This window comes from Tenrec ecaudatus, chromosome 3 (genome assembly GCF_050624435.1).
Source record: "Tenrec ecaudatus isolate mTenEca1 chromosome 3, mTenEca1.hap1, whole genome shotgun sequence".
NCBI lineage: Eukaryota > Metazoa > Chordata > Mammalia > Afrosoricida > Tenrecidae > Tenrec > Tenrec ecaudatus.
This window is the reverse complement of record NC_134532.1, coordinates 157,902,505-157,930,274: the sequence shown is the minus strand read 5'-3', so window position 1 is coordinate 157,930,274 and position 27,770 is coordinate 157,902,505. Positions and strand designations below refer to the sequence as shown.

At 38.8% G+C, this 27,770-nt stretch overlaps 1 protein-coding gene across 8 annotated transcripts in view; it reads right to left on the bottom strand.

Annotated features, from left to right (window-relative positions):
• Nucleotides 1-8,936, bottom strand: part of EPHA5 (EPH receptor A5) — a 378,384-nt gene extending 369,448 nt beyond the window's left edge. For all 8 annotated transcript variants that reach the window (XM_075544946.1, XM_075544949.1, XM_075544947.1 and 5 more), the window contains exon 1: nt 8,211-8,936. In XM_075544946.1, the coding sequence (XP_075401061.1) occupies nt 8,211-8,391 (181 nt within the window). In that variant the 5' untranslated portion in view covers nt 8,392-8,936. The remainder of the gene's footprint in view (nt 1-8,210) is intronic.
• Between the last annotated feature and the right edge of the window lie 18,834 nt (nt 8,937-27,770).

Sequence of the window (27,770 nt, the reverse complement as noted above, 5' to 3'; positions counted from 1 at the left end):
AAACCTTAGACCCTTGCACGTCTGATTTGTAAATAAATAAAAAATACATCGCTGTATTTGTCATGATCTACAACTTATTATTTACAGGAGCATATGATTAAACCAAGAATATATCATGTTATACCATTTATATGGTCCCATAATTTATTTAAACAAGAATATTGTCTTAATAAATGATTTGAAATCACAATATTGGTACTTAGTGAATTACAGACCTTCTTCTTATCTTGTTTTGATTTTACACATAAGGAATATCTGGTTTATGAGTATGTGTGTATATGATATATATGCAGATAAATAAGTAGATAGGTAGATAGATGATAGATAGGCAAATAGAAATAAAGGTGAGACAGTTTAAGAGAGGAAAGAAGTTACCCATCTCTGAATAAGAGAACAGACTGTATTTTCTCTAAATCTTTTAGTACTTAGCCCAAAACATGTTTCCAAGTAGGAACATTTTCTCAGAAAGCATATGGAAAATGTTTCAAGCCTCAAATTTGGTTCTTTGGTTTTATATCATAAGAATTTAGGAAAGCTCTGGGCTCGGTTTCTTTTGAGCTGAAGACACGTGGTGGATGTAGAAGATTTCTTGGGCAATAATCCAACAACTGGGTCAGAAACATAATCAGATTTATCACAGACCGTCTGAATTCCAATTGTTAATCTGTGGGATGTCTGAAACGACATGAATTGACAGAACAATGGTCCTAGATTAACACTGTGTTTGGGTTGGAGAGTAGATTGGTCAAAACAAAGTAAATTAAAGAATGATAATCAGAGTCACAGTGAAACAACAAATTAGAGTATGTGAGTTTCTGTGTAGGTCTGTATATTTTAAATAAAAATAATGTCAACAACGCTGCCTAATCTCTTGTTTGGGGTGGCACCACCCTCACGTTGTTCCCTACTCTTTCTTCCAACCTCATCACAACCTTCACATTTCAAATCTTAAAAAATGAGGTCACTTTAAGACGCAGTAATGGGAAAATGCATGACCTAAGTCTACGTCTGGTTAATGGATATTTTTTGTTCTCTCCATGCTTTAAGAAATAATCTAAATAATATCAATAACTTAATACATAAGCTAAGAAATGACTCGAAGGTGTTAATTCTCTAGGAAAAAATGTACTAAAGTTTATTTATGGAGAGAACCTACTACTTCTTTTAAATAGAATAAAATGAATATTGTTCTTTAAAAGCAAAGTTAGCACACATTTGAGAGGACTTTTCAGGAAATGTTTGAACAGTAGACATAGCCCAGGGAAGAATCTTTACTGTGGTCTATGAGAGCATCCATAGCCAGGACTCTGAAATCAAGACCAGTGAGGTGCTGCCAAGTTACCCCTAACCACTGCTCTGAAAAACTTCTGGGTAGGTGGGAGAAAAATGTGGAAGGAAACTCAACATCATAAGACAGACTAAATTTACTGGTTGGTTAGAGACAAGCGGAACCTCTGAGACTGTGGTCCTTAGTCACCCTTGAATCCTGAAATGAACTCATCCCCATGACTCTGTTTTTAGCCAAATAATAGACAGTTCTGTAATGGGAACAGTAACACAAGGGAGGTATGCATTTCTTTGAATAATCAACCATTTGAGATTTTTTTTAAAAGGCAGCGTGTACCAAAGGACAAATTTAGAATGGTTAGGACAGAGGAAGAATGAAAACAGGAAAACAGAGGGAAGAGAGAATCAGTCCCTTATGTTTTCTGTCAGACATTAAAGTTATAGAAATATAATGTCAAAATATTAATATTACAGAGTGGTTGATAAATGTGAGCCTACTGAAGCACAGATCATTATGGAAGATCTCAATGAGGAAACTCTGAAGTGTGCTTTATTGCACGGAGGGTTGCAACTAAAGATTCTAGATTTTTTTAAAAATTATCTTTCGAGTGGGGGGTGGAGTTGGGGAAAGAGCTAGACCATAAATTTACAGCACCTTTTATGAAAAATAAAAATAATTCTTATGTACGTATTCTAGTTTCAATTTTCTTTTTACTTATTTACTTTTTACTTTACACTAACACATTTGGGAGGGTAAGTTTTACTTTTAAAATGGTAAAGAAAGATAATATTGGAGAATATAAAACAAATCTATTCTCTTCAAATACATTATTAGGATGTTGCTTAAAACCAAGCAATTAAACATTTTCTATTGTTAATATATATATAAACTTTACATTTGAGCTGTAAATTTTGATTTTATGTGGTTGTAGTACATAGAATAAGTAAATCCTTTAAAATTATACGCAAATTTGATAATGTCCTTCACCTAGTGAATGTTCCAATCAAGACTTTATATTGATGAAAAGTTCCCATCAATTTATAACGTGATTTTTGATAGCTATTTTATAGTCTAATTTCTATCAGTGGTGGATATTTCTACATAAAAAGGACAACTCACATATTTTAATACATGCTTTCTAAAAAGCATGCTATTGTATAACATTTGGATTTAAAATAAATTTTTCCCTCTTTCAAACATTTTCATATCTAGTTCAATAACTCTGAATATCCATACAAAGGTCTGGAAAGTCAGATATTTTAAAAGAATAAAACTAAGTGTGATCCCTAATTATTCAAAAAATTTTTTGATCATCTAAACCAAAATTTAAAAAAGAACTGTTTGTTTTAAAATAAGTGTTTCAAATGAAACCAATCCTTCAGCCAAATTTTCCCTGTTGATAAAAGTCCAATATTTTTATTTTCAAATTGTACTACTTTCAGAGCTGTTATGAATAGATTAGACATTCTTCCAAGATGTTATATTTATCTATTTTACTGTATCTCACTAGATAAATAGATTTTTCTGAATCTTTTTAAGATACAGGTTTAAAGATTATATGAACTGTTTTAGCCTTTGTTTAGAAAGCCTTTAGAATCCATTCTACTTTTATTTTTCTTTATATGAACACATATGTGACAAAAAGAGTGAAGTAGAACTGCTCATTGTAAATGTAAAATAGATAAATAAATAAAACTGTCCATTCAGTGTTAATAAGATATACAATAGACTTGAAAAACTCTTCTGAATAAACCCCTTCCTAATTGATTCGTTTGATTAATAAGTATTATTTTAATATACTTAATGTATACTTACTGAATAAATCACATCAATAGGAGCTATTGTGCTGTATGAATAAATACATACTCATCGAAGACACTAGAGCAGCAAAATCAGTCTGTGTCCCTAAGGTACTAATTTATATTTTTAGGTTTCATATTACTTTTAAAATCATAATTTACTCTGGATGATAAGAAAAGTAAAATACAAATAGAATATTTTTATAATGTGCATGGCAGAATATTCAAATTTCAGTTCACTCTGATTCTTTATGAAAACTTCCTAAAACTCTACCTATTTTTTAAATGCTGTAAATAATCATTCCTACTGCTAAATGAAATTCAACTATGCATTAGTAATTGAGTATCTCTTCTCAATATACTCAATTACATGAAATAGTGAAGCAGGAAAAATCATGTATGAGAAGTTATTGATGCTTTTTACAGTTGTCTCTTCTTAACATCACTTGTTAAAGGAACATTAAACTTGCCTCCTAAAAGGAACATGACTGTACACTAATACAATCATATACAGTATACTCTATTTTGTGTAGTCAAAAGTGGGAGAAAGGTTCTTCCCAACGAAAGATAAAGTAATTATCCATCCACGCAAATACATTTATAAAGCACTCTCGGCAAAGGGGTGCAGGTGACTTTGTCAGACAGCAAAATGCTGCGGAAATAAGTCAAGCATTTCCATGTTCCTCACCAGTAGCAATATTTAGTAAAGTAGCTTAATATTTCATTTTTAATTAATATTTAATAAAATAGCTGGATGTGTTATCTATAAATATCTATATGATGCCATTTTTATATTTTCTGTAAAAGTTAAAAATAGCCCATACTCTAAGACTTAGAGTCTGAGTGCTCATATTTTGTACAGAACTAATAATGTAAAGCCTAGGGTATTTCTAAATATAAAGCATGAACCTTTTCACATAGTAATTCCATGGTATGTAGAGCATCTACTTGGAACATGTCATCCGGAGTGGTCAGTCTCTGGAGAAGGATATCATGCTTGGTGAATCAGAAGGTCAGCAAAAAAAAGAGGAGACCCTTAATGATTGACAAGGTGGCTGTAACAGTGGGCTCAGACCTAGGAAGGGATGGTGGGGCGGGTGCAGGAACGGCAGTCTCCTTCTTCTTCTTCTGTGCGTAGGTTTGCCTTGAATAGGAGTGAACGTGAGGGTGACTCATAGCAACAGATTGAAATAGCTGTCCATTTTTTCGCACCTGTCATTCAAGTGAGGCTGGAAACTATACCACTTGTATTTCAAATACCAGGAGGGTGACGCACATTGAAGAGATTTTGGAGAAGCTTCCGGACTACAATAGACTAGGAAGAAAGATCTTCAGCTACAGAACTACTAAGATTGAAATAAAGCATCATTAGCATTTCTATATGATGATATTGTCAAACTATTTCCCACCAAAGCTGAAACCTCCACTGTAAACATAAGGAATTGTGGACATTTTTCTCTGTCTTCTACTAGGACATCAAATCATCCTAGATGTCACCCGCACACCCAAGAAGGTCTTTGTGTTCCTAAAGAAGAAAAAGCTTCACATGTGAAAACCCAGTCACCCTTTTGATACTGTGTAAAGCAAAAAGCCAAACTCTTCTTGACCTCCTTTAGTCCTAACAATCTCTAATTTTAACAAGAGTAATCGCTCTGCTTTCTTGTTCACTAGCATCCTGGTGAGGGAATGATTTTACTGTCTCATTTTTCTGTGGGGTCTTCCAACTTTAAAAGGAAATGAATTACCACAGGATGACAAGACAACAAAACCAAGTAATTCAGCCATTTGGTTTTACACACATAAATTGTATCCATCCTGTGTTATGGGTCCGACCCCATTTAAAAAGCTAAAACAAACGTTCTCCTCGTGTGAAAACACATGGGAATGACATGGTTTTCAAGCTAGCTCACCTTTCCTTTCCGTGGCTTTTCCAAGGGACACGATCCCACTTTCTTAAACATGCAAACTATTTGGAGCTATGAAACTGGACTTTTCAAAAAGAAACTGCTGACAACTGTCAGAAGCACTTTATGGAAACATTGCTGGCTGTGGCTTTAATGAATTAAGCTTGATTCACTGCCGGGTGATCATTTTCAGTGCAGAGCCATTCAACGGTAATTGGCCAAGAATCCCTGCTGCAAAGAGCACTCCTCAAATAATGCTTGTTTACAAATATATCTCCAGACACTAAAAACGTGGCAGTTACTAAGTCCAGGGCTATTTCTAAAATTTGTAACAACAAACATGATTCATTATTTATTAAATCTATTCTAATTTTTTTCACTTGTTGATACACTTGTTAATAGTTGCTCCATCTTACCAATTTGAGACCAAATTCTCACTAAATATTTGTCTAAATTATTTGATGAGATTTGTATAACATAATGTATTTCAAAGACCTCTTTGTATCATTTCTGCCTAATGTGACAAGATGACCAAATATGCTTCTTTTCTTACACATCATTTATATTTCAAGCAAAAAAGTAAAGTTGCTTCTTATCCTCTGTTATCCTAAATATTCTAAGACTCTAGTTATATCAACACAATGTTTTAGAAATGTTTGGCATAGTCTGTTTTATTATCCTTATTTATGACTACCAAATTATATTTTTAAATTATTAGAATATCAATTCTAATATGTAAACTCAAACTCATTTCTATTTCTGCGAGAGAATATTTTTATCACATGACAAGGCAATTTTTATTATACAGAAATGTAGCATAAATACACACTACAGTTTGAAAAATCTCAAACAGTGAAAGGCTACAGAAAGCAATGGATAGGAGAACAACGGTCAATGAATTCAATGGATACATAAATCTCTAGCTTTGGCCATTCAAAGTTTCCCCCAAAACTAACAAACTTAAAATTCCTATCCTCACTCCTTAAATAAACTAATGGACTTCTGCTGTAAATGTTTCAGTACATACATGCTGCTTGACTTATAATAGCACTGGGTTGGAGAACTATGAAGTAGAATGTATATTTCGCAGAAGAACAAAAGAACAGTTCTGCGATGATAATGATGAAAATTGAAGAACTGAACAACACTTCTGGGATAAGTACCTGGAAGCCAAATATATTAATAGGATTTTAATTCCACTCATTTTCATAAGTGATATGCTAGGAAATGTGCCCCAATCCGTAGATAGAATTTGATCCTGGCGTCTTCACTTTAGCTCAAGATTTTTGCTGTGTTTGACTAGCTGAGCTAGGGCAGTACCGCTCCTGGGTGCTAAATCTACAATACTGCACAGGCTGCCCCACAGCCTGCCTGTCATGCTGCACTTTTAGTAGACCAGTGCTCTGCCCTTGCTGCTTTCCACACCCCGCTGATTTTTCTTCCTCCCTGCACACTCTTGCTCTTGTTCCCATTCAACACAGCATCCCTGAGACTTCACTGCTTCCCTTCCCTTTACCAAAGATGACTTTCTTTCAACAGACGCCCCCACCACACCTCCAGAAACAGCCTTGAAATATTACTGAAATACGAAAGGACGAACAAATTAAATTTCTTTACATCCAAAATGGGACATCTTTCCCCTTCCACGAAATAGGACATTTAGTCAAAAGACCCTCCAAGACTATTCTAATCCTCCTGGTGCAAAAACATTAAATCAAACAATGATGTCAATATAAGGGCTAAGACTTCAGAAACCCTCATTCAACTTAACTTCATTGGGCGAGGAAATGTGAATTGCATGGCTTAAGTGAAAGCCAATAGTAAGATACAGTGGATGGCTGGTATGAGATGTTTGCGTGCTCCTTAAAGCAAGGTTTAGAAAATAAATTTGTGAATAAAAGTGAAAAAGAAAGCTCACTGGGGGCTGGGGGAGGTGTCTCTATCTGAACTGCTTGGGAGTTGGCAGCGGCTCAGAAATCAGCTCAGCGCCTTTCCTTAAAGCAGAGCTCAAAGGGCTATAAGGGTATATACTGGACTACTTCCTGGTCCCTCTCCTGCTCTAGAAGTGGAAGGAATTTTGCTAGGCTCTGCCCCTTGTGAGTTCCATCCAGAGCCCAAATGGAAACCCCGCCCTTCCAGTCTACGGTGATGCTGACCACTGAATCATAACCCTGTTATTATTCTAAGATGCTGACCCACCCCCACCCCCCCGCTATGCAAATAACCCAGTGAGCGGAGACAGGCGAGGCCAAGGACCAAAGCCCCAGGCGCCCGCGGGCAGCAGCAGCACAGCACAGCGCCCTGCAGCCCCAGCGCAATACAGGTGTCGCTCCCGCTATGGGCCCTCGCTCCCAGAGGAAGGCGGGGACAGTCTTCCGGGTCGAGAGCGCAAGATTGGGGGTGGGGAAGATGGCTAGGGACTTCAGGATCCGGAACAGAGCTTTTTCCTCTATGAACACCCAGGAGACAAACCCCCAAGGGGTGCTATGGGCAACTTCCTGGCAGTGACACTCTAGCTCACCCTCCACCCCATCCCACCTTCCCGCCTTCAGCAGGGCAGTCTCCTAAGCGTGATGGAGAGGCTCCCAAACAGAGGAGCAACCAACGGTGTGGAGCGCCTTTGGGTTTTTGTCATCCACCTCCCAAGAGGCATAAAAGCTCAAGGCATCCGCCCCAGAATAGCAGCTGCTGATGCCCTAAATAACAACTCTCTGCAGGCACTTTCCCCCAAAATAAATACACCCAGCCACCCCCACAACGTTTCCCATCGCAGGCCTCAAATAACGGTTTCTATAAACCCTGCCGCTCTGCTCTCTGGATGCTTCTCTGCACTCCCTACACTCCTACTCGGTCCAGCCAGAAATGTCCCTCCCACTCTCTTCAAGTGAGACCCAAGAGCACCGGACCCCCCAGCGCAGGTCTCAGTCCCCTCTCCCCTCGGTTCCCAACTTCCAGTTGCACAGCCAGTCCCTGTCCAGAGGCAGGTGCCCCCTCCAGCGCTCCCAAGGCAAAGGGCAGACAATGCAACCAGAGACCACTGGAAGGGAGCAGAGAAAGGGGCAGCAATGGGACAAATGACAGATGCAAATTCCACATGCTGAGTAAGCTTCAGTCCGGACAGCCGTGTCCGAAGAGCCTAGGCCTGGACTGCCAGGCCCGCCTAGCCTCGCCTCGCCACCCGGCCCGGGGCGCCTCGTGTGCCCATCCCCTTTTGCCTACCTTCGTTGCTGGGGCTGGCCACCAGGGTCCTGAGCGCAGCGCACAGGAGGAGGCACGTCCAGAGGGGGGCCCGGCGAGGTGAGCAGTAGCAGCCGGCCAGAGAAGCTGGGGTGCGCGGGGAGTCACCGCCGCTGCCTGGGGACAGCCCACGCCCCGCACCCGGGGGCCCCGAGCCCCACATCTTCTCGCCTCTGCAGCCCAGGTCCTGCCTGGCTCAGTCCAAGGCTCCGGGCTCCGAGAGGGGTTGGGGGAGACCGGGGATTCCTCCTGGGCCCCTGAGGGTCCTTCGCCTGCTGGCGACTCCAAAGGTGGGGACCAGGGATCCGCTGAGGCGGCTGAAGTTTGCGGCTGGCTCCTCTGGCCCTCTCCCCCCGAAGGGGTTCAATGAAATGCTAATCGTGGCTGGGAGTGCGCTTCGGAAAAAGGGAGTTCAAGGGTACCTAGCAAGTCCTGCCTCAGGGTTCCTTCGCTCCCGGAGACTTTTTAAGGATTGAAGTTTTCCAAACGCCCCTGGAAGGGAAAGGTCAAGCTTCCTTTTCAGTCTTCACGGCTGAAACGGACGCGCGCCGCGAGGGCAAGGCATCGCGAGTGGAGATGAAATCCTCACGCAGAAGGGAAACCGGGAAGGGGGCCCGGGATAGCGGGAGAGGAGTTAGTCAGGTGGCGGCGAGAAAGGAGGGAGAGGCGAGCTGACAAAAACGAGCCCAGGAGTTCTACGCGGCTGGCCCGAGGGAAGAGCCGCGCGCGGAGGGCTGCCCAGCGCGGTCCTGGGGGCGGCGAGAGGGCTGGGGCTGCGAGCCCGGAGCCCGGAGCCGGGAGCGCGGAGCCGGGAACCGGGAGCCCGGAGCCGGAAGCCGGGAGCCGGGAGCCGGGAGCCCGGAGCCGGGAGCCGGGAGCCCGGAGCCGGGAGCCGGAAGCCCGTAGCCGGGAGCCCGGAGCCGGAGTCGGCGGCGGCGGCGGCGGCCGGGCTGCAGCTGCTCCGGCTGCTCGCGCAGGCGGCGGTGTGCGCGCGGCTGGCAGCGCGCGGTGGAAGCGGCCCCGCCACTGCGCGCCAGGCTGCGTCTGGAGCTCCGCCGCCTCCCGGGCCCCGCCGCTCTGCGCCTCCCCCCGCTCCTTCCCTTCTCCTCCTCCTCCTCCTCCCCCCACCCCACCCCCCTCGCGCCTCCGCCCTCCGCCGCTCGCCGCCCCGCCAGCGAGCTCCCCTGAAGTGCGAGCTGCGGAGACCAAGTCCCAGGGCCCCGGAGGGAAGCCGCCCGAGGCGGCCGTGGGGAGCGTTGCCTAGCGGTCGCCGGGCAAGGCGCGTCGCCCGCCCCGGGTCCTTAGAGCGGAGAAGCCTCCTGGCGACGGCGACGAGCACCGGGTTCCCGGGAGGCGGGCGCGAAGGCAGCGGGCTCCGTCCGCGGCATGGAGAGAAGCGTGAAGCGGGGTTTGGCACGCTGCCTGTGCCCCATTACGGGCTTGTGGCACCAGCAGCCCTGTCTCCGAGCTGCCCTTTCGCCGGCTCTGCGGGTCCGTGGCTAGTTTCTTAAACACCCACCCTGCTCCCGACTAATGCCCGTTTCGGGTCTGCCCGTAATGGCGTGGCTGCAATGGGATCATTACCCTACATTTTCTACAAAAACCAACGGCACCCTAGCTCCAAACAGACGTTCATTCTCCTTTAGATTTCGGGAAGCGAACAGAATTTGGCTAGTGAAATTTATTGCGTGGTAGGCACTCCATTCAAGATGCCATGATATAATTCATCAAGTTCATTCATAGAATGGTTTCAGACTTTAGAAGTTATATGATATGTTGGGAGCATGCAATTATATCCAGGTAAATGAACATGAGTTAGATGATTGCCGGGGTGGGTTTTTGTTGTTTTTTGTTTAGATTTATTTCGGTGTATCAGTTGTTTACGTTCTATTACAAAGAGAATCTTTTAAACCCATAAACTTGCTGTGCTTCACCTCTACTATGTCTTCTCTTGCTTTAATTGCCCCTCCCCCATTGTCTCATTCATTCCTTAAAAGAAATTTCTTTAAGGGCAATTTTATAGATTGAGGGGAACAAGAGAGAAGGGCATTCCAACCCTCCACCACCACCCCCAAAAAAAGCGTGACTGAAAGAGCCTCAGTTAATGTTGGCATTTAGTAACCACCTTCCAAAATGAGCCTCCATTTTGACTCAGAAATGGGGAGAGAGTGGTCCACTCACCTGCTGAACATCCAGTGTTTCTCTATACAGTCCAAATCTTCAGCTGAATGAAGATTTACTGTTTCAATATTTTCAGTGGAGATGCAATGATGCAATTTTGGATAGAAGTTAAACCTCATCCTTGTAGGGTTTCCCCCGTAAATGTTTTGGCACCAGAAGTGTGAAGCAGCTTCTTTCTATAACAATGTGCCCTAAATACATGAAGCAAATAGGAGAAGAGCAGCGATTCCGCTCTCCAGTTTGGCAAAGAAGCCACACAGTAGATACAAAGTTTACACTGATGTTTCTATTTGAAGACCTATCAAAATGTAACACCCCCTACCCACACTTTAGTTGCATTACTTTAGGAAATACCTAAGGAGAAAATAGACTCAGTTGCTTAGGGCCTTGGAATAGATAATGAAAATAAAGAATTTAGAGAAAATCACTTTAAAGCTCATTTCTCCTCCAGGTATTCATTTCTGTCTTACTAGCATGCCCATCTATCTTCAATTATTTACTGATTTCAATCATTTATTTCAATTATTGATAACAAAATAATCCCTTTATTTATCTTAGTATTTAAAGCCATCCACAACAAAGGGTTTAAACATATTTTAAATTTTCACCAAAATGTAACTCCATGATTATACTGTTTCATATCTCTATTATTTACTGTGTCTCCTTTTTTCAGAAATCTCCACCTTGAGTATATATGTGTGTGTGTGTGTGTGTGTGTGTGTGTGTGTGTGTGTGTGTAGAGAGAGAGAGAGAGAGAGAGAGAGAGAGAGAGAGAGAGAGAGAGAGAGAGAGAATTTCTAAAGAAAGTAAGGAAAACCTAGGATGCTGATCATTGTGATAGGTATTTAAATATGCACCTACCTAAGATTGCCTACTCCTTAAGTGATTCAGATACTGAACACAAAATCCTTTGTATATTCCAGCTGAAATAACTGACATGTTTCACATGGCTATATATATATACATATATCTCCTAGATCTCTAAAAGAATGAATAGCTATAAAATGAAACCCAGTGAAAGTTATTTTTTGTCCTACTGTAAGTTCATCAGAGAAGGCAAAGAAGAATGTTTACTCTGAGCTTATATGGACTATGTCATGATTTCTTGGAATGTGAATGCTTTTTACATACTTACATTGGACTTAGACATTGTACAAAAACTAAATTTTCCCCTCATATTTACTGCTTTGGTTTGAGTGTGCAATTGTCTGCATTTCTCAAATTTTGGGATGGCTGTTTGGAATAGAAAGGTCAACATAACTGATAACTCCCTACATTTCTGACTGACACTTGCATTTGTACTAAGATTTCATGAGCAAAGAATATAAGAGTCTTATAAAAGATTTTAACATTATAATTAAGCTAAATATATTAATAAATGTATATTATCTTCACGGCATTCAAAGCAAAACACATGTAAAATAATGGCAATACTTGCTAGTATTTACTGAAACCTTGCTAGGTGAAAGGTTATATGTGATCTCTTTACAGTTTTTCTCCAAAATGCTGGCACTTCAAGCATGATGTTGGTGTAGTTACCACCCTGATGTTAATAATGAGAATACTGAGAAAATGTGGTTAGAGAACCTGACCTCACAGCTGGTAAGAATTGGTGACTTTAACCTCTTGCTGGTGCTGACTCTACATGAGAAATACAAGTATAAGGTTACAAAGTAAAAAAAAATAATAATAATAAAGTTTATACCAACTTGGTTTGAAAAGGGAATTAGCAAATATTCCACAATTAAGTGAGCAATGAACAGATAAAATATTCCAATTTTCAAGTTCCTTTATATCCAACATCAATTAAACAAAGTTCTTAGTACATTCCAAACAATTGAATAGAAGAAAACAAGAAACTAAATGTCCTAAAACAAGAATTATTTAAACAAAAAGACAGGCACATAGTTTATGTATGATAAACACAATAGACTAATTTAAAAGAGTAACAAGATTGAAGCCTATGAAACCCATGTAAATTATGGTAGAAACAGAAGCAACAAACTTGACAAAAGTAAAATAAAACTACTTAACCCAAATATAACTTTTCCTTATAACATTTTGTAGTCTTTTTTACATAAAATTATATGTAATGTTTTGGTCACAACTAGAACCTCTCGCCTATGAAAGGATGACAAAGTAATTTCTACAAGGTGACATATATTAAAATGTTTAATTTTTCAGCTTCATCATTTGTAAAAAAAATAACGCACATAGGAAAATATTAACTTTATCAAAGAGTAGATCAAAATACTAGTGTCTTCATTTCAAAGGTAAATATTGACTAAAGTGTGTTTAAGCAATCAATATCTCTTGAAGTATGAAACTAAGATAAGGTCGATATGTTCATTATTTGATGTCTTGTGGGTTTTTTCTGTTAGCATAGAAAATCTTTTAATATTTTTCCAGGGTTTAAAAATATTTTTGAAGTCATAGAATCATTCCTCTCTACTATTTATGCATCAATCCATCATTTGCTTTTCAAGTGATTTGCTAGTATGAAGAGAAATTGAATGGTTTAATCAGAAAACTTTGTATTAAACTCACATTCTAACACTAAATCTATAGATCATCCACTGATGTGCAAGAGCATATCTTATAATGAAATATCACAGTTATTGTTAGATGCAGTCCAGTCAATACTGACTCATAAACTGCTATGTACAACAGAAAGAAACATACTGCTCCCATCCACGCAAACACTGCTACTAGTAAGACATTCTTGAGGGCGCTATGCCAATGCACCTTGGGTATCTTACTCCTTGCTGCTGGCCTTTGGCTTTACTGAATTCTTCTTGAAGGACTGGGTGCTCTTACTAGTATGTCCAAAACACATAAGGCAAAAGTGCACCACACTCACTTCTAAGGAGCATTCTAGCTATGTTTTTTCCAGGACAAAATTGTTTATTATTTGCTTGCAGCTTGTTATGTATTTAATATCTTTCACCAATAGAAAACTTCAAATACATAGATTCTTCAGTTCTTTTTAATTACCCAGCTTCCACATCCACATATAGAGGCTGAAAGACCATGGCTTGAGTGTGGACTACTCCTCCACTGTCATGTCTATTTCTGAAGGTTTCACAGGGGTCCCTTGCAGCAGATTCACCCAATTACGTCCTTTAATTTCATGACTGTACTTCCAATGGCATGGAGCTTGAATTCAAGTAAAATCAAATCCTTCATAACCTTGTCGTTTTATTTGTTTATCATGATGTTCTTTACGAGTTCCGTGTAAGGATTTTAATTTGAGGTATAATCCATAATGAAGGCTATCGTCTTTGCCCTTCATCAGTCATTGCTTCCAGTCCACTTAGCTTTCAGCAATAAAGTGTCATCTGCATATAGCAATATGTTAATGAATTTCCCTCCAATCCTGATGCTGAGTCTGTCTTCATACCATCCGGGTTCTCAGATGATTTGTTCATCATACATATTTAATAAACATGGTGAAAGGAGATAGCCCTGATGGACGCCTTTTGGCTTCATATAGAAAGTAAAAGCAAGTATTCTGGAATTCCTAATTTTTTTGCATCGTTATAATTTACATAGTCAGAGGTAATTTCTTTTCTTTTTTTCTTTTTAACCATTTTACATGGGGCTCTTCCAGTTCTTATCACAATACACACATACATCCATTGGGTCAAGCACATTTGTGCATATGTTGCCATCATCATTTTCAAAACATTTTCTTTCTACTGGAGTCCTTGGTATAACCTATCCCCTCCCCTTGGGAACTCTTGATAATCCATAAATTATTGATTTTTTCATCCCTTAAACCAACTGCTCTCTCCTTTCACCAACTTTTCTGCTATCTGTCCACCCAGGAGGAGGTTATAGGTTGATCATTGTCATCGGTCCCCCACCCTCCCGTCCCCCTTTCCCTTAATCTCCTGGTATGGCTACTCATTATTGGTCATGAGGGGTTTATTGGTCCTGGATTCCGTGTGCTGTAGGCTCTAACCTGTACCAGTGTCCTTGCTCTGGTCTAGCTGGATTTGTAAGGTACAATTGACATCATGAAAGTGGAGGGGAAGAAACATCAAACAACTAGCGGAAAGTTGTATGTTTCATTGGTGCAATACTGCAGCCAGACTGGCTCATCACTTCTTTGTGACCCTTCTGTAAGGGAATGTCCAATTGTATACAGCTGGGCTTTGGGTCTCTGCTCCGCCCTCCCCTCATTCACTTGGGTATGATTTTTTGTTCTGGGTCTTGGATGCCTAATACCTGATCCCTTTGACACCTAATGATCACACAGCCTGGTGTGCTTCTTCCATGTAGACTTTTCTGCTCCTCAGCTAGATGGCTGCTTGTTTATCTTCAAGCTTTTAAGACCCCAGAGCCTATATCTTCACCACATTGGCTTATGCACCCATTTTGTCTTCAGCCATTGTGTCAGGCAAGGTGAGCACCACAGAATGCCAGGTTATTAGACAAAGTGTTCTTGTGTTGAAGGAGTACTTGAATAGAGGCCCAATGTCCGTCTACTACCTTAATACTTAATATAAAAATATATGGTATGTACATATCTCTATTTCCCTATCATTGTATATAAATATATTTACATATGTACATGCCTGTATTTAGACCTCTTTAAATACCCTTTGCCTCCTAGTTCTTTCCTCTATTTCCTTTTATGTTTGTCTTGTCCCACTATCATGTTCAGCCTTCATTTGGGTTTCAATAATTCCTTTTGGTTACATTGCCTTTGATCAAAACCTACCAGGCCTCGTGCACACTCCTCACCATCAATTTTAAATTGCTTGTTGTTCCCTTGTCCCTGAGTTTCTTAGCACCCACTTCCTTTCCTCCACTGTCTCCTCTCCCATGTGCTCCCCCACCCCACTGCCCACCTTGGAACCAAAAGATCAGTCTCAATTGTTTTCTTTTCCAGATGGTCTTCCCAGCCTATCTTATCTAGGTAGACATGCAGAGATAATAATATACACAAAAACAGGACAGATCAAAGCAAAGCAATGTAAGAAAACAAACCAACAACAAAAAACCCAACAACAACAAAAAGGAAAGCCTATAAATAGTTCAAGGTCTGTTTGTTGACTTTACATGAGCTTTCCAGTAGAGTATGCTGGGATGCCACGGCCTGGACCCAAAGTCTATTTTTGGTATTCCCTGGGGACTTCATTGCTCTGCTCCCCTTGCTGTTCTGATGCACACCCTTAGTGTTCTTGCTGTTCTGATCAAACCCTATGGTCCTCTCTGTGCCTTGGCTGCTGTGAGCAGGAATGTTGTCCTCAAGGTTTGGTGGGCCAGGATGTGCTCCACTCTCTCTTCCTCCCCCTCCATTTGTTCCTGTGTGCTCTAATCAGACATGACCCTCTCCCTGAGCTGTAGCTTCAGTGCTGTCCTCTGAAGTAAAATCTTCTGTGTGGAGGGGGAGCTATCCAAGTATTTGGAAATGGAGATGGCCCTCAGTCCTCTCCATTGGTTCCCTAATTCATGCCTGTGTGTTGCAGTCGTGTCTTAGAGCACCGGTTGACGTATGGTCCCTCATTCCTGGTGGGGATGCAAACAACACCCTCCCTTTGGGTGAGTTAGTGCCCCCGCTACCCATGTCTTTTTTCTTCCTTCCCCTCCTTGTTAGTTTTGCCATCAATTTTAGATCACTTTTTGATCCCTTGTCCCTGGGTTTCTTGGCACCCCCCTTTCTTTCTGCCACCTCCCCAGCTTTCGTGTTCTCCTGGAGCCATCGGTCCAGTTGTTTTCTTCTCTGGATTGCTTATCCCACTTATCTTATCTGTATAGACATGCAGAGACAATAATAAGCACAAAAACAAGACAAAGCAAAAGAAAACAAAGTAACAGCAAAAAAGAAGACTACAAATATTTCCAGGTGTGTCTATTGACCTTTATGAGTGTTTTCTGGTCCAGTCTGATGGGGTGCCAACCCCTGGCCCCAAAATCTATTGTTGATTTCCTCGGGGCCTTCATTGCTTTGTTCCCCCGCAGCTCCACTGCACATCACCATTGTTTCACCCTGGTGTGGTGGAGTCAGGTGTTGGCCCCTGCAGTGTATGGGTCAGTGAGGGATGTCATGGCTCATGGTGGGGCCAGCCCTATGGTCCTCTGTGTGCATTGGCTGCTCAGGGCAGGAATAGCATCCTCAGGGCTTGATGGGTCAGGATGTGTTTCACTCTCTCTCCTTCCCTCTTCGTTTGCTCCTGTGTGCTCTGACCAGATGCGCCCCTCTCCCTAAGCTATAGCTTTGTTGTTGTCCTGAGATGCATTCAGGGGAGGGGGGTGGGGATGGACAGGCGGTGTGCTGAGTAGTTGGAATTGGGGACACCCCTGCAGACCAGAGGCCTTTTCATAGGCAATAAAACACATGTAAATGTCTTTCTAGTATTCTCTGCTTTCAGCCTAGGTGCATCTGACAATACCATAGGCTTTGTTCAAAATATGCTTAATCCAGACTGAATCTCTGAAAATGCCCTATTGATTTTAACGTTGCAACCCTTTTGGAATAACTCCAGCAATCTTGACCTGTGTGTGGTGTCGCTGTATTGTTTAGGGATTTCCACATGCTTTGAGGTCTCCAGTCTTTGGAGTGGGCACGGATATTATTATTCTCCAGTCAGTGAGCAAGGTAGCTGTTTGAAATCTCTCACAAGAGATAAGTGAGCGCAAACGTCTTGCATTTGTTCCAGCACCTCCGTAGTTATTCTATCAATTCCTGGTGGCAAGTTTCTAGCCAGTAGAGCTTGAACTTCTTTTGGTATTATCAGTTCTAGATCATATGCCACCTTATGAAATATTTGAACAACTGCCAATTATTTTAGGTTCAGTGATTATCTGTGTTCCCTCCATCTTTGCATGCTTCCTATGTCGTTCAATATTTTGTGCTTAAAATATATATTTTGATATTTTATTTCTAAGTGGGATTTTTCTTTTATTTTTAGCTTGAGAAATATTTGGTATGGTTTCTATGTTGGTTTCCTAACTCCATTTCTTTGCTTGTTTCATTCCAATAATTTCTTTTGTCTTCTCATTTACCTCTTTAAAATCTTTTTTAGCATTGTTTCAGTCATCACTTTCCCATTGCTTTAACTGTTCCGTGTTCAAAAGCAGATTTAAGAGTCTTCCCTGGCATTCATTCTGGTCTCTTCTTTTTTTCATGTCTTTTGAAAAGACCTGTATGTTTTCTTCATTTACATAACACTGTCATCATCTCATAATATGTCTGCTCTTCAGTCATAAGAGTTCAGAACACCAATTCTGCTTGCGGCCCCTCTACTTTGCCAAGCGTGATATACTTCTCCAGGGACTTGTCTCTCCTGATAATCTGTCCAAAGTATATAAGATTAAGTCTCTGCAGCTACTTATGCCCAGACATATCATTTTGTCTCTTTAGTAGGCCAATGTATGTTCAATATTCTTCTCCAGCACCACGATTCAAATGAATCTATTCTTCTGCAGTCTTCCTTATCCAATGTCTAACATTCACATACTTATGATGTAATGGAGCATACCATGGCTTGGGTCAGATGCACCTTCCACCTCAAAGAAACATCCTTGTCTTCAATATTCTAAAGAGGTCTTATGTAGCAGATTTACCTAATGCACTGTGTCATTAGAACTCTTTACTACTGATTCCATGAGCATTGATCGTGGTTCCAAGCAAGATAAAATTCTTGACAATTTTAATCTTTTCTCTGTTTAGTATGATGGTACCTGTTGGTCCAGTTGTGAGGATTTTGACGTTTTTTACCCTAAGTTTTCATTTCTTGATTTATGTCAGCAAGGGCTTCAAGTCCTCTTTACTTTCAGCAACCAAGGTTGTGTCATCTGCATAACTTAGGTGGTTAATTAGTCTTCTTCCAAAATCCTCACAACGAGACCAATAGGTCAGAAGGTAATGTTTGAATATTTCAAAGTGATGATTTTTTTGAAGGATACAGGATGGGCATAGGTGTTTTCTGAAGCAGTTTTAAAAAACTGAAAACTTCAATGATGAAAAAAAGAGTCCATATATAATGCTAAGGACTGATTTGTTTCCTTTATGACAATATAGCTATTCATTCTTCAACAGTAGAAATGTCTGCATTGCAAGAATTTTGGTTGGAAGCTTTACCTTATTCACCCTACTGCCCCGAGTAGGGCTCTCTTTGGTCATAAAAGCAAAATAAAATTGATAAAGAGGACCATGATTTGAGGTCCACCAGGATGCCAAACCCATCTTTGTATGTAGTATCCAAAACAGCACAAAATTCCTTGTAGAAGGTTACAGAGAGGAAACCACTGCCTTTAAAAGTGTATACACCTATATGGAGATTAGATCAGAAAGCAATGACTTCACATTTTGATATTGCTTTTTAGCAAGTTTTAATTTACTCTTTTTACTTTACTCTTTCTCCATAATGACTTTATTACTAAGTTAAATTTCTGCTTACAATAACCACCATTTATGCTTGGAATAAAAATTAATTTATCAAAGTGATTCAGTCACTAATCAATGCCAGTATTTTGACTCAATTCTGGGTATGTCACTCTCTTCCTCTATCTGAAAATAGTTGATTCAATTGCTGTAACAGTTTTAGATTATGCTTCTTACCCAAATTTATTGTTGTATCTAAAACAAATTTTAAAAAATCAAATGGAGCATTTGCATCAAATAGTGGTTATTTTCATAATTGACCACCAGTATTTAGTTCCCTCTTTTAATCTATTCAGGGCTAGATAGGCCCTGGTGGATTTGTTATTCCTCCCTCTGACGGGAAACTCAATATTATTCCTCCTCAACATCAACTGTCTTATGATTGACAATCAAAATTATCCAGTTTGTCCCTTATTCCAAAATTATCTAGAACTCAAACAATTATCATTTTGTGATTATTTATCAACTTCAGATTAGGCCCAAAGAATGAATTATTCCATTTCCCAATAATCAAACTAAGACAATAATCCTATGTATTTGTGGGTAAAGGATCAGATCAAATTATTCTTCTATATGGTTTCAAATTCCAGACCATTGCAAATTCCATTCATCTAGTTAATTTTGTCTTCAAGCTAGCCTTTCGAATCTTCTGCTCAGCCCTGATGCCAGGGGCTTAAGTGGAGTGCAAATGTTTTAAGAAAGATGAGGGCAATGAATGTGCAAATGTGCTTTACACAATTGATGTATGTATGGATTGTGATAAGAGTAGTATGAGCCCCTAATAAAATGATTTAAAAAAATCTTCTGTCCAGCATATCACTTCATCATTTGTTCCATTCTTGTTAAAATAAAAAATGGTACTTATTGTCATGGAGTGGATTTCTACTCAGAGGACCACAGAGTACCAAGCAGAACCACCTGTTTGGGTTTCCAAAGCTAGACACCCTTACTGGGACAAAATCCTTTTCTTTTTCTTGTGGAGCAATGACTGGGTTTGAACTGCTGACCTGGCTGTTAACTGTCCAGCATATAATCCACTATGCTACCAGGGATCCTCTCAGCTCACTAATTCCTAGGATATTTGTCTTTACTTGTATTCATAACCAATGCTCATGGAAGCAGCAGTCAAAAAACTCAAACAATGTGTCACATTTGGAAAATCTGCTGCACAAGACCTCTTTAAACTCTTAAAGAGCAAAGATTTCCTTTGAGGACTAAGGTCCATGGTATTTTCAATTGCCTCATATCCAGTGAGAGATGGGAAATAAATCAAGAAGATGGCAGACAAAGCATGATTTCTCATTATGGTGTTGTCAAAAAAATGTCGGCAGCACTGAACACTTCCCAGAGAACAAACTTCTATTGGAGGACATATATTCGGAAGACCCTTAGTAGCTATGATGGTGAGGGCTCATCTTTAACACGTTGAATACATAATTGGGAAATACCCATTCCTGGAACAGGACTTCATGCTTAGTGAAGTACAGCATCATCAAATGAGAGGAAGAGAGTTGGTGACATGAATAGGCACGGTGGCTGCCACAATGAAATTTAACATAGAAAGGTTGTGCGGGTGCCTCTCAATGCAGTGTTTTGCTTTGTTGTACATACGGTCATTGTCCACCATTTATCTGTCACTTTGAGGCACTGTGGTGGCTTTTCTGTGGCTGTGATGCTGAAAGCCATGCCCTTGGTGGCATAAACACCAGTGAGGTCACCCAAATTATCAGATTTTTGCAGAGCTTCCAGACTATGAGGGAGGAATAGGCTGTCTGCTTCTGAGGAAAACCCTACTGACAGCAAAGAGCCACCATTGTCGGTTACTGAAACTCGAATAAATAGAAGGAGAACAATGACAGAGAGAGCGCCAGGATATCCGCTCTTCTGATCAAAAGGCATTTAAGGTATGACTGATGAAGAGCTGACTTCTCAGAGTAGAGTATCCAATAATGATTTGAAGGGGATAGAGCCTATCAAAGACATCGGGACCTTAACTTGTTGATGAGGCACAACTCAAAAGGAAAAGAAATAGCTGCAAACATACATTAATAATTGGAGTTTGAAATGTATGATGTATAGCTCTAAGAAAATTTAGTCAGTAAAAATGAAATGGAATGGGTAAAGATTGATAGTCTAAGCATTAGTGAGGTGAAACAGACAGGTATTGGCCATTTTGAATCAGAAAATCTAATGGTTTACAATGCCAGGAACCACACTATCAAAAGAAATGGCTTTGCATTCATTATCAAAAAAGCACATTTCAAGATTGATCTTGAAATGCAATGCTGTCTACAAAAATAACTGTCAGTATACAGGGAAATCCAATAAGTACAACTATTTTTCAAATGTATGCACCAAACACTAAAGCTGTTCTTGTTAGGTTCAATTGAGTTCATTTGATAAATACATTATGCAATGTTTTTTCTCCTTTTTTTTGCAATGTTTTTTTTCCTTATTGCCAAAGTCATACATTGAAAAATGAAGTTTATTATTAGTCATGTACTTAGAAAGAACTAATTTTACTGAACAAAATGACATTTATTTCTGGCATCAGACCCGTTTGTAATGCCAAGTTGTTCTGTTAGTGCATGTCTGTTTGCAAAACCATCTCCTTTGAGAACCAACTCACCCTGAATACGAGACATAGAACTATAACAAGATAATACCAGGTGGTATCCACATCTAAAGGCATAATTGGTCTCTGGACTCTTAGTCACTCAAATAAAGTAACGACACCTCAAATTTTTTTTTAAAAAATCCTTGTAGAAGATGACTAGCTCCATTATGGATTAGTGGAGCCCACTAACAGTTGCTTGATTGAAATCAGACAGTGTAAGAATACTATCAAGCATAGGTACTTGACAAGCAAAAAGTGAATGCCCCAGATCTAAATTAAACTTTATTTTAAATCAATCTATCGATTGGCTTACATTTTCTGCTTCTGCTTCTTTGACAAAAACAATTCAGATTCTTTTGAAACTTTAACTGCTTGTAACCTCAAAGCAGCATGTTTCCAGAGGTTAGCCTATGCAATGTATTGCTTATGAATATAGATATATATATGATTCTAGAGTGCATTCACAGGCTAATCAGATGTCCTGTAAACATGTTTCCAGAAGTTAGAACATTGAAATGATAATGATAGCAAAAGGACAGTGACTAACCCCCTGGAACATTGTGTCACAGAGTCGTTCACCTTTTTCCTGGACGTGTGTTCCTCTATTAGTTTTTTTACTTCACCTAATAAAAATTATTTTTTATTGTAACTTGAAACACTATAGTATCCATGTGCTAGTGTGACTCCCTATGTGTGAGTTTCTCTACCTTATAATAAAACTTTGCTTTTAATTATAAAATTGATGCTTCACTACAACATAATTAGCTTAAGTGGTTCACACATTATTTTATGCAATTTAAAAAGTTGAATTTAAGTTAACACTATATATAAGCATACATTTAATTTATTTTTTTTATTCTTCTCCCTTTATTGGATGCTTTGTGGGTGTCACGCAGGTCTAGAGATTGCAGGGAGATCATTATTTTAAAACTGACCAGGACCAAAGCTTGGTCTAGAGCTCCAAATGAGAAGCAGAAAGAATGGGGGCGGTGGAGCTGAGGTTTCCACCAACACATTTAATTTATAAAGATACTATGTGAAGCTAAAAATTTCCATTCATATTTCTTCACAATTACTGGCAAACTGCTGGTAAATATGTTTGCAAATATTAGCAAAACAATCAGGGTCTGGTGACCACCCTTTGGCATGACTGTAGTTATTTGGGGACTGGGTTTTTCATTGTTTTCAAGTACCTGAAACTCAGGTTTCAGCCTTATCCCCATAGTCCAGCTTGCTCACATTTGCCTTAGCTGAAGAATGGCTAATTGGAGCCGACAAATTCATTTATTCATCCCAGTTCTTTCTCAGGTGATTAGGTGTTCTAAGTTGTGTGAATTGTGCTTTGAGTTGTATAGCACTTTCTTTGTGTTCTTCCTGTCTGGATTGCAGTTCTCAGATCTTAAATAAGAAACTCAATTAGAAGACATTTTAGATACACACGAGTTATATTAAAACAGTGCTATTTGACGTCAAATATCTTTAGAAATTAAGAGTCTATATTTTTTTCAGCCAAGTGAGGTAATTGATTAATTATTCAGTGTTTGTTGACCTGGAGCACATCATTAAATGTCAATGTATCACCAAAAATAAGTAAATAAAGAATACCTGCATTACTCTTTAGGGGAAAATATTTCATATAAAATCTGCATCTGGGAAAGAAATATTGAAAATAACTAGGCAAATTGTGAAACTGGTAAAGAAGTGTTTTAGCTTATTTTTCACTACAGGGTTTCTCTGCCTCCCTGAGACGACGCTAGTAGCTCCATGAAAAGATCTGTTGTGCCCAGAATTCAAACTTATTGTTTCATTGGAATTTAGATTGACTAAGAACATAATTGCCAAAAAGACATCCTAAATGAAAATTGAGTTTATTAGATAAACTATTTCCCAGTCTTGGTATTATATTGTTTAACTTTTCCTTTGCTTCTTGCTTTATCTGTTACGTGGAAATCATTTTGTCATCGATACTACTCACACATGAAGGACAGCGTAAGTATGTTGTCGTAAGCATCATTAGCAACTGATCACCTGTACCACAACCTCACGGCTGCATCATCTTGCCCATTTAGTGCTAAATGCAGTGAGGAAGGGTTGATCAAGTGTTTATACTAGCAGCTATTAAGCTATCAGTATCATCATCACACACAGAAGTTAACACGGATTCTAATTGTCAATGTTTTAAAATAATACTATATTACTGAAATATTTTGTGATAGTTATCCCCAAAGCATATTTATTATTTATAAATTATGTACTCCTACATTTTTATCTATATATTGTGTTCATTGTAAATAATAAATAAATACAGAGAATTTGTGTCACGCAAACCTAAGTAAGATATTTTACATATCATATAATCATTATATATGTTCATTTCTATTTTAAGTAAGCATATTGGTCATTTATATTTTTGCAGCCATCTTATTAACTCCATTTAGATAATTAGAATGTTTTTCTTGTTGTGCAGCCTATCAAAAGATTGTACATGACCATTAAATGTCTGTTCTATCATTTTTGGATATTTAACGTGTTTGATTTATTTTTTCTACCTTTCTCATAATTCCTAATAGGAGCAGTAGCTTCAAAAGTTTGTGGAAAAGGGAATTAAAAGATAATAAGAGTTATCCAGCAATGTTGTAATGCCCTTTCATATTTGGGTAAAAAATTTCTGTTAGTCACTTGCACTAATAAGAACTCCAAAATATATAGTGTTGCAGTCATTCAGCTGTGCACATGCAAACTAGAAGAAGACACCAAAAATACTGAGATAAATAAAAGATTAATAGTATCAGTGTTAACCTTCCAGGATGTGGACTCTGTACTGTATATACAGGATGCATTGCATGTCATCTGTTCCCGTGTGGCTTTCCAAAGCAGGGACTCCTTTCCAAAATCAAGGAGTCCGTGTTAGTCAGTCTGCATCCTCTAGGTCTCCAAATAATTGTCTTTTGTTCAAGTTAGCAGATTTATGCCAATTGTCTTCCAACTGAGGTACACATGAACTAAGGTTGACAGATACTAGCACAGACAGGTGAGAATTAGTTCCCTGGTACTTGCTTCCAATTGTAATCTGTCCTAAGACCATCATGCTGGAGAATATTTCTGAGTCAAGAAACTTTATTCCTTTCCTCCTTTCTTAATCATACAGGAACGCTGTGTTTGGCCAGATTGAGAAGAAAATATTTATCATGATACTCAAATATGTACAAGAAAGAACTTTATATCAAAAAGTAATTATATATCAAAAAAAGGTCCCAGTCCAGTCCAACTCAAGTCCCTAAGTCCCTCTTCAGACTCGTGCAGTCATATACAATGATGCAGAAAACAGAAAGATCACAGGAAGTGGGTGCAACGCCCTGTTGATGCAAAGATGGTGGAAACACAGCAGGATGCTGGCAGCTCTCAGGGTCCAGCGAGCAGGAAGGTACCCTGTATCATGGGAGAGGGAGAGGAGGTCCTCCTATGAGAAGGCCACACATCTGAGGAAGCACCATCAGGTTTTAACGTGATTGACGCGTTGGATCCCACTCCATATCCTTTCATACATTTTTAAGTTGACATAAAACCACCTAACTGTCACACATGTATCCCCATTTTATACTAAAGAAGAATAATTATCTTGCATCCTAAGACTAAGTATGGTGCAATTATTCCAAGAAATAAAATTCTTAAGAATTGTAAACAAATCAGCACACATACACACGAAAAGTTGAGCAAATAAATGATAATAACTAGAAGATAAATGTTTTATAATGTCTTTTCCAATGTCTGCCTTTGAACAAAATTCAAGGAGGAGCATGTTGAGTTGAAACAAGACAGAATATGAGAAATTTTTTGAAACATATATGTAAACATTTTTTGTTATCATCCTCAAACCTTATTTTTCCCCCAAAGAATGAACAGGAAGCAATGCCTGATTTTTTTTATACTAGTAAATATTTATCCAGGATAAATTATAAATAAACTTATTTTATCCATTGTTTATTATATTTATTATGATACTATTAGATTTACAGGACCTCAAAAACTCATGTGGATAAAAATGAAAATAAAAGACAATGCAACTTTTGAAGCCTCTTCACATATGTGAATGTAGGGCAGCTTTATCATTTGAATCTCATGTTCATAGGAAAAAACTTAACTCACTGCTTAAGGAACATTGAGCTTCTGATAAAGTTTGTAGGGAATTTTGAAAATGGAAATTTATAATGATCAAAAAACATTATAAGCACAGCTAGTATTACTGGGATATTCACTTAAATAATGTTGAAAGGGCAATCTGTTACATATATACATATACCACAATAAAGACTCTCAGTAAGATCCTTAAATGCATATAATTGAATAAAGTGTTACTGAGAGATTGAGATGAAATTATTATATAAAGAATAAAAAGACACAAACCATGTAATACTATACTCACTCGTGTATTTAGGTCATGATGATGGATAAAAAAGTATTGTGATATTTAGATCTGAGTGCATATAATTAATAGATTGATATATCTGGTAATTTTTAAATGCTGATATTTAAAATAGACAAATTTATTTTTAGCAATCTTTAGCTATTTGGACTTGTGATACTTAATTGTTAAACTACTCGCATCCTTCAGTTATCAACACCTCCTAAATGTTTAAAGAGGATATATGTAGACAAAAGCAAACAGAAAAACAAAGTTCATGGACACTGATTTAGATGAACACACACAATCAGATTGCAGTCATCAGATTACAGTGTTAATTTGGGGGACAGAAAAAGAGAAAGAGGAGGAACAAGAATAGAGTCAGATAGACGGAAAACTACGACAGGATGACAGGAGATTCTAAAATTTACTCCAGAAAATCAAATTATTTCACTTAAGGGGGTAAAATTTATTTTTATTATAAATTGATTTATATGAATAATACTATGGAGGGAGGTGTCAGACAGTGTAACATATGATAAAATAATAATAATTTATGAGCTATGAAGGGTTCATGAAGGAGGGGGGAATGAGGAGGGAGGGGGAAGATGAGGAGCAGATATTAAAGGCTCAAGTAGAAGGCAAATGTTTTGGGAAAGACGATGGCAACAAATGTACATATGTTCTTGACACAATGGATGTCTGTATGGATTGTGATAAGAGTTGTATGATCCCCAAATAAAATGATTTTTTAAAAAGAAATTAAAACAATGAAAAGTGTCAAAATAAATAACACTGCACCTGAACACAACCAAGAATAATTCTGAATACTGGCTTCTATGGTGAGAAATCTTACCAAATGGAATACATATTTGAGGATGGTCTACTTCAGTGCTTCCCAGATGGGCAATACCACCTTCTTGGTGGAGCAAGGTGAGGGTGGGTGGTGTTGGAAGAGTCCAGATGGGCTGAAAAGGCCTATATAGTTTATCTTGGATTATAGACTATAATACAAAAAATTAATTGCTGGGGGGAATTCTGAATATATATTTTTTTCTCTGAGAAAAGAGTGAGAGATATTTGGAATGCTGTGGTCTACAAAGTAATTTTTCCGTGTGTGTGTGTGTGTGTGTGTGTGTGTACAGTGCTATTTATCTGTCCTGCTACTTAATAGGCTCATAAATTGGACAAAAAAATTAGAGCTATATTACGCAGCACATTTTACGACACTAAATGTGGTGAATTTTGTGAGGGCATATGTAGTTTGAACAACCTTTCTGGCTATACCACTACTACAAAATACCATCTATACAGTACATGGTCATCCTGGGAGATCACGATATTTCCACATATTTCCAGATAGCAAATTGTTGATTTCTAAACTTTTCTTCCTCACAGTACGAGGTAAAACTCTTCTCACTTTTAGTTCTCTTTGTTCCTAATTGGGAAGAAAAATAAGTTTTCCAATAAATAAAAATCCCACAGATGCATACACATATTGCTTTTTAAAATGAGGACATAATGAACCAGCATTATTCACTTAGGAAACTAGGAGAAAATGAATGATTAAAAATAATTCCATTATCCAAATGTCATTGATGTACTCTGTGAAAAAGTCAATTTGAAAGATAATACTTTAATGAAAGATGAAACAATTTATTATGCAAACTTCGCCGTATGTTGCTGACCCCAAAGCATTTTGATAATGATTACAAGTTTTTATATGTACATTAATAGCAACATTAAATGAGATACCATCTATAATATTAGATAATTAATGTTTTATCTTATGTGTTTCTTATTCTCTGTGAATAATTACTTATTTCTTTTTACCACATTTTATGTATTATCTACTAATAGCTAGTATGTATATATCTTATACTTAATAATTTTTCTTATTTTTTATTTCTTCATGGTCACACAATTAGACACTAATGCCAAGAATTC